Source organism: Mus pahari, chromosome 9, assembly GCF_900095145.1.
Source record: "Mus pahari chromosome 9, PAHARI_EIJ_v1.1, whole genome shotgun sequence".
Classification (NCBI taxonomy): Eukaryota; Metazoa; Chordata; class Mammalia; order Rodentia; family Muridae; genus Mus; species Mus pahari.
Window position 1 is genome coordinate 42,733,379 of NC_034598.1, and position 7,611 is coordinate 42,740,989.

At 50.2% G+C, this 7,611-nt stretch overlaps 1 protein-coding gene across 1 annotated transcript in view; it reads left to right on the forward strand.

Annotated features, from left to right (window-relative positions):
- The window catches only part of Dnmt3l (DNA methyltransferase 3 like), a 13,463-nt gene extending 9,659 nt beyond the window's left edge, over positions 1-3,804 (forward strand). The window contains exons 11-12 of the mRNA XM_021205749.1: positions 408-493; positions 3,642-3,804. Coding sequence (XP_021061408.1) covers positions 408-493; positions 3,642-3,804 — 249 coding nt within the window. The remainder of the gene's footprint in view (positions 1-407; positions 494-3,641) is intronic.
- The last annotated feature ends 3,807 nt before the right edge of the window (positions 3,805-7,611 follow it).

A 7,611-nucleotide genomic window follows, 5' to 3' on the forward strand; every position in this document is an offset into this window, starting at 1 on the left:
TTTTTTTTTTTTGTTTTTCGAGACAGGTTTTCTCTGTGTAGCCCTGGCTGATCTGGAACTCACTCTGTAGACCAGGTTGGTCTCAGACTTAGAGATCTTCCTGCCTCTGCCTCCCAAATGCTCAGATTAAAGGCGCGCACCACCATTGGCTAGCCATTTTCTGACTTTTCAGAGTTTTGGAGTTTGGAAAGTTTGGAAAGTTATGTTACCCTAGAATATAACTCATTTCAATGACATTTGAAAAGGTAATTTTATAGAGTTGATCAAAGTGATCTCCAGATTTTACTTCTTTGTAGTTATCTAAGGAAAAAACTAGGCCAACCTAGATGGCCTGTGGATGATGTGCACCCCATGGGAGGAGACTGTGTTTGTGTCATGCTGACCCACGGCCCCCTCTTCTCCCACAGACAGAGACTGTGACCCTCCAGTATGTCCGTGGCAGAGTCCTCCAGAATGCTGTGCGGGTGTGGAGCAACATTCCTGGGCTGAAGAGGTATCTCCTCAGGGCAGGGGGATGTGGAAGGTTCAGGGGCAGAGGAAACTGTGCTTCTAGTAGAACCCTGTTCCACCTGACTATCCGAGAAACCCCTTGTTGACCACAACGCTGAACACAGTGGTGCTCAGGGTGTCCCTGTGGGCTGAGGGACACTCATTATGATCCACTACTTCCTGATCATGCCTCAGGACTGGCCAAGAGTTCCCTGGTCCTCAGGAGAAAGTCCAGACTCTTAGCCATGGGCCAAAGGGCTCTTTCTCAAATTCTGTAGGCCAGTTACCCACCCACCCCCCAGCCTTCTGAAGCCCCCGCCCTACGCACATGCAGGCTCAGAACCATTCATACCTGGTGACTCAACTCCGTAACACATTCACACACCCGCACACAGACACCCACTTGCTTACAGACGTGCACAGGTGGACTGAGCCAGTTTGAACTATATCTTCTGAAACTGCTAAGTCATGTCCTTTCCTGTCTTACACTGAGTTTCTGGAAACTTCCCACCCACCTCTTCCATCCCTGCATTCTCCTGGCTCCTAGCCACTCTTGCCAGTCAGGTACCACCAGTCAGGTACCACCAGTCAGGTACCACCGGGTTCCCTCACCTGGATGCCGAGGTGGAGTGGAGGGGCTCTGGCTTTCTCAAGCATTCTTTTTGGATGATTCTGAGGTATTGTCTCCTGTCTGCAGCCCCTCCTGGTAGATACTGTGGGATAGGAGAGGGACAGTGTGTGAGCTCAGCCATCTGCAAAAGGAGCCAAGCTCCACTCCTGCCAACCTGGGCCTGTCGGGCGTGTCTCACACAGGCCATCCGTAACAAACATGCTTTAGAGTTAATCATCACAGTGCGGCCAGTCCTAGTACATATGGCTGTTCCCCTCATTTTCTGAGCTGCTCACCACGGGAACCTGCCAGTTTGGGAGCTTGTAGGGACAGCTTCTTCTTTTGTTTTGTTGTTGTTGCGGTTGTGGTTTTGTTTTGTTTTTGTTTTTCCGAAGCAGGGTTTTCTCTGTATATTCCTGGCTGTCATGGAACTTGTTCTGTTGAACTCAGAGATACCCGTTTCTGTCTTCCCAAGTGCTGGGATTAAAGGCATGCATCACCCATCACCCCCTCACTCCCCCCAGCACCCCATCTCTTTTCTGATTGTGGTGCCTGCTTTTTTTTTTTTTTTTTTTTTTTTTTAAGATTTATACAGATGGTTGTGAGCCTTCATGTGGTTGTTGGGAATTGAATTTAGGACCTCTGCTCGCTCTGGTCAACCCCACTCACTCAAGCCCAAAGATTTATTATTATACATAAGTACACTGTAGCTGTCTTCAGACAGCACCAGAAGAGGGCATCAGATCTCATTACTGGTGGTTGTGAGCCACCATGTGGTTGCTGGGATTTGAACTCAGGACCTCTGGAAGAGTGGCCAGTGCTCTTCACTGCTGAGCCATCTCTCCAGCCCTGGTGCCTGCTTCCTCCAAAGGAAGTTGAGGGCCATGTGCACCTGCACCTAATACTTAAGGTCACTTGGCTCCTTAAGGAAACTGAAGGCTGTTGGCTTTCAGGGTGACTTCACAGTGAGGTGGAGGACACTCACCCACTCATGTAGGAGTCATCTTGCCAAGGTCATGGACACTCATGCAATTTTGGCCTCCAGACGACTACTGTCCTAGGGCGGGGGATGCACGTGAAGGCAGGGTGGGATGTAGGAAAAGTGGATGACGGTGTATATTCTGATATGCCATTTTGTCTGCCCCCAAAGAGATGGCCCTTAACTCCGCCAGGGGCAGGGCATATGGAAAGGGGATGCTAGGTATCTCATCTTCAAAGCTGGAGGACTCCAGGATGAAGCTTACAAAGTCTTGTGTCAGGCCTCCTGGGAACAGTGTGCACACACTTGCAGGGTCTCACCGATTTGTTTTTCCATGTTTTTTTAAATCCACATTATAATTGAAGTCCCCCTTCCAGTCCCACACTTGCAAATCCCCCCCCCCATTACCTCCTTCCTTTCTCTCAAAGAAGGGGCAAGCCCCGCTTGGGTACCACGCCACCCTGGGACATCTAGTCCCAACAGGCTAATTACATCCTCTTCCACTGAGGCCTAACCAGGCAGTCCAGGTAGGGGAAGGGGGTCCAGTGTCAGAGTCAGAGATAGCCTGTGCTCCAATTGTTATGGGACCTATCTAAAGACCAAGCTGCACATCTGCTACAGATGGGGAGGGGCAAGGTCCAGCTCCTGCATGCTCTTTGGTTAGGATTCAGTCTCTGTGAGCCCCCATGGGCCCAGGTTAGTTGACTCTGTGGGTCTTCTTGTGGTGTCTTTGACCCCTACCACTTGCACATTTCTACCCCTCTCTTCCACAAGACTCCCTGAGCTCCGCCTTCTGTTTGGCCGCGGGTCTCTGCATCTGTTTCCACCAGCTGCTGGATGAAGCCTCTCAGGAGACAGGCTAGTCTTCTGTCTGCAAACACAGAAGAGTGTCATTAATAGTATCCAGAGTTGGCTCTCTCCCATGGCATGGGTCTCAAGTTGTCGTAGTCATTGGTTAGCCATTCCCTCAGTCTCTGCTCATTCTTTATCCCCGTGCATCTTGTAAGCAGGACACATCTGGGGTTGAAGGTTTTGTGGCTGGGTTGATGCCCCCTCCTTCTTCCACTGTTAGTCCTGCCTGGGATGGCTCATATCCCTTCCTGACAGCTTCTAGGTTCTCTCCTCTTCACACCAGAAAGGGAACATGCTGGACTAGATCAAAGATTGAACATCTCACCTGGGGTGTGCTAGCACACATGCGTTTGCTTTTAACCCCAGCAGTAGCAGGTGGATCTCAGTGGTTCGAGGCCAGCCAGTGCCACACAGTGAGACAGCATCTTGAAAGAGAAAGGGTGTAGGGAGTGATATTAGAGGTTTAGTCTTTGGGAACCCTGCCTGTGCCCAATCCATCCAGAGGTAAGTAGGAGGAGGCAGGGTCATTTATTCTTCTGCTTCCAGATGTGGAGACATCATTAGGTCCTCTTGAGGGTCTCCAGAGACCACAGGCAACCCCTTCACCTTGTGAGGGCCTCAAGGCTCTGTGTCCAGCCTCCCAACCATCACCCTGCCCCTGAGCACCCCATCCAATGCTGCGTTTCTAACAGGTGAATCTTTCCTTGGTAGCAAGCACGCGGTCCTGACCCCACAGGAAGAAGAGACTCTGCAAGCCCAAATCAGAACCAGAAACAAGCCGGACACCCAGAAAGTTGACCCCCTGGTGAAGAGCTGCCTTCTGCCCCTGAGAGAGTACTTCAAGTATTTTTCTCAGAACTCACTTCCTCTTTAGAAGTGAATCACCATAAGATGAAAGTCTTTCCTAGAACCAGGGCAGTTTTCTTCCTATGGTCTTTTCCCTCTGCAGTTTTCTCTGGTTTGATTCCCAGGATGCCTCTGTGCAGCTCACTGTGGGGGTTGGGGGGGATGCCTATGGCTCTGGACAAGATCGTGGTGGGATAACCTGCCATGCTTCTCTGAAACTGTGTGTACCTGTTGTGAAGTTTTTCAAATATATCATAGGATTGTTACTCGTAGTGTTCTGGTGTGGCGTGTGAGACTGAGACCTTTCTTCTGTATGTCACAGTGGTGACATTCCCGTTAGACCCTGAATTCCTGCTGCCCTGCCACAGGTTATTCACTTTGATGTTTGAACCCTCCCTGTTGCTATACAAAACACCCTAAACCATTGCCAGAGCGTATACCTAGGGAGCAGACTGTGTGTCTGCTGGGTTGTCCTAACACAATGGGAGCTTGCAGAAGTGGGTTCCCAACAGCCCTTATCAGTTGATGTTCCAATGAAGCTAAATCCATTGGGACGTGTGGACTGGTCAGTTTTGAAGTATATTGTGAATCCTGATTAAACCATAACCTCCCCACTTCCCAACACATGCTCGGGCACACACACACACCTCAGATCTACACCCCAGCCATTAAAGAGACTCAAACTGCCTGGGTATCACAGCTAGGGCTCGGGACCCACTAGGGTCATGTTGGCTTTGGGCTCTGTGAAAGGAAGCTGGGCTAAGGTTAGAACCTGAAGTATGAGAGGTCAGTAGATAGGTTATCTCTGTCTCAGGCAATCTGGGGCCAGAATGGTGGGCGGTTCAGTGTACATATGCTCTCAAGCCTAATGACGTGGGTTTGATTCTTAGAACCCACTCCTGTGAGTCATCTGAGCTCCGCGTGTGTGAACATGAGATGGGAACCCTGCTTAGGCCAGGGTCTACCCACCCTGTTTGCTTGATGAGGCAGCAGAAGCAACAAGCGTGAGCCCATGACCACCACTGATCAGATAGGTGGCAAGATCTGTACATGGCAGCTGCTCCCATCCCAGACTATGACATGACATTATGCGTTCCCATCCATTAATGCTCTCTCTCTCTTCTCTCTCTCTTCTCTCTCTCTCTCTCTCTCTCTTTCTCCTCCAATTTCCCTGGCTGTCCTAGAGCTCACTCTTTAGACCAGGTTGGCCTTGAGCTCTCAAATGCTGGGACTTTTCCCACCCTCACAAACATGATTTCTCTTGATAAAAGCCCTGGCTATCCTGGAACTCACTCTGTAGACCAGGCTGGCCTCAAACTCAGATCTGCCTGCCTCTGCCTCCCAAGTGCTGGGATCAAATGTGTATGTCACTACTACCTGGCTATTTTTCCCCATTTCTTAAAACAAGCAAAAACCATTAAGGAATGTGAAGGCCAAGCTGCCCTGCTAGAAGCATCCATTAGAAGCTTCCGGCTACACACTCCACATTCTGTTCCATCACGCTTGCAAGTCTGCAGGAACGTAATTCCTACTGGTTTTCACATCTGACCACCGGCCTTCCCACATCCTGCTTTCCCGGAACAGATGCAGTCGAGAGCAAAGCCAATGCTGTCCTCCGTCAGTCTCCTGGCTGGCTCTTGGTTTGCCTTAAAATACTGCGCAAGCAGGGCATGGTGGTGTATGCCTGTGATCCTAGCACTGGGGAGGCAGAGGCAGGAGGATTGAAAACCAGAGGCCAGCCAGGAGTGATCCTGTTAGCATTCCTTCTAGGCTCCACCCCACAGTTACCTGGCAACGGGCAGGTGTGCCTGATTCACTAAAAAGGGGGCTGCTTGCCCCCTCCTCTTTCTTACACTCTTTGTCCCTTCTCTCCCCATTCCCCTCCCCCACCTCTCTCTCCACCTGTTCCTGGCTGTCCTGTCCACCCTTCTTTCTCTTCTCTCTTGTCCTCTTCTCCCCTCCCCTCCTTTCTTCTTCTTCTTCTTCTTCTTCTTCTTCTTCTTCTTCTTCTTCTTCTTCTTCTTCTTTTTCTTCTTCCTCCTCCTCTTCCTCCCCCCCCTCTTCCTTTCTCTGTCTTTACTCCCTCAACTCCCCTTCCCATGCCCTGAATAAAATCTATTCCATACTATATCCATTGCATGGCTGGTACCTCAGGGAAGGGGTGTCTCAGCATGGACCCGCAGAGGCACCCCCTTCCACCTCAGCATACTGGGCCTCTACCCAACATATCCTGGTTCGTTCTTTCTTTTTATAAAAGACAACAGATCCTGTCTCAAAATCATATCAAAGCACAAGCCTGTATCTGTGATCCCTTGCGGTTCAGGGTGTGCATTAACTCATGAGGAATACTTAGTATCCTACAGCGATGGTTCTCAACCTCTGAACCACTGCCGTCTTTTAATACAGTTCCTCAAGTTGTGGTGACTTTCAACCATAAAGTTATTTTTGTTACTACTTCATAGCTGTAATTATGTTACTGTTATGACTTGTGATATAAATATCTATGTTTTTTGATGGTCTTGGGTAACCCCTGTAAAAAAATTATTCATCCCAAAGAGGTCTCGACCTACAGGTTGAGAACTACTCTTCCATTAGTGTTGGGTAACAGTGTTGGTGCATAGTTTCCAAGAAGCAAAGGTGGGATTTGTACCCAGCCACTGTCTCCTGCCTTGATATAGCAGGCTCCCTGGGGCTCCTTCCCTGCATCTGCACAACTCTACCTAGTGCCCATTTCTGGCCAAGATGTAAATCACTTCCTTACTGTGCTAAGGTCCCTTTGTTTAGCAGCATTTGGCTTTCAGGGATTCCAGATGTTGCGCGGGAGTGCGGGGCATTAATTTTTGCAGAGCTCCAGTCCCTGCCGCTTTGCCAGCCATAGCATAGTCCAGGTCAGCCATAAAAGCCCCTTCAACCTTTGCTCTCTACTGCCTGCCTGGAAGAACTGCTGAGTGAGGATCTGTCAGCCAGGTGGACACAAGGCAAAGAGTGGCATAAGAGTCAGCCAATGGGGGCGCTGTTCAGACCCCTGAGCATCAGTGATAGGCCCAGATGTTGATCCCAAGTCAAGCCTATCCAATCAAAGAAGCCTCGAGATTAGTGCCGGGGTTGTACAGCTGGAGTGGAGTGAACTGGAGCTGGGGAGCCTGTGGCCAGGGGAGTTAGAACATAGGCCGTGGTGGTACCCTATCTGCCCATCTGCCCATTGATGCCAAGGTGACTCCCCAACACGGGCTTCTGCTGAGTCCTCAGGTGCTGCCAACCTAGTGGGGGAGAAGAGCAAGTGAAGCCACCAACCCCGATGTACTTACCAAGACTCCGGGTTGACTCCTGGGTTATGTCTGCCAGAGCCCAGGGGTCAAGTTCTTATAACTTCTGTTTTTTCCCTAGCGCACAAAGAAGCTAGCCCCTCTCCCTGCAGGAGCCCCCCCCCCACTCCCCAGGCTGCTTGCCTCGGCAGTTCTGGTCACCACCTCCGCTTGTCTCTTCTGTTCTTTTGTGCTTGCCCTGGCCTGCTCCCTGATGTTGATAGCCAAGAGCTAGAGATTTTTAGTTTCTCCCTCCATCCCTCCCTCCCTCCTTCCCTTCCTTTCATTTTTTTCAACACAGGGTTTCTCTGTGTAGCCCTGACTATCCTGGAACTCACTCTGTAGACCAGGCTGCCCTCGAACTCTGAAATCTGCCTGTCTCTGCCTCCCAAGTGCTGAGATTAAAGGTGTGTGCCACCACTACCCGGCTTGGCTTGGCTTTGCTTTGCTTTGCTTTGCTTTGCTTTGCTTTGCTTTGCTTTGCTTTGCTTTGCTTTGCTTTGCTTTTCTTTTCTTTTCTTTTCTTTTCT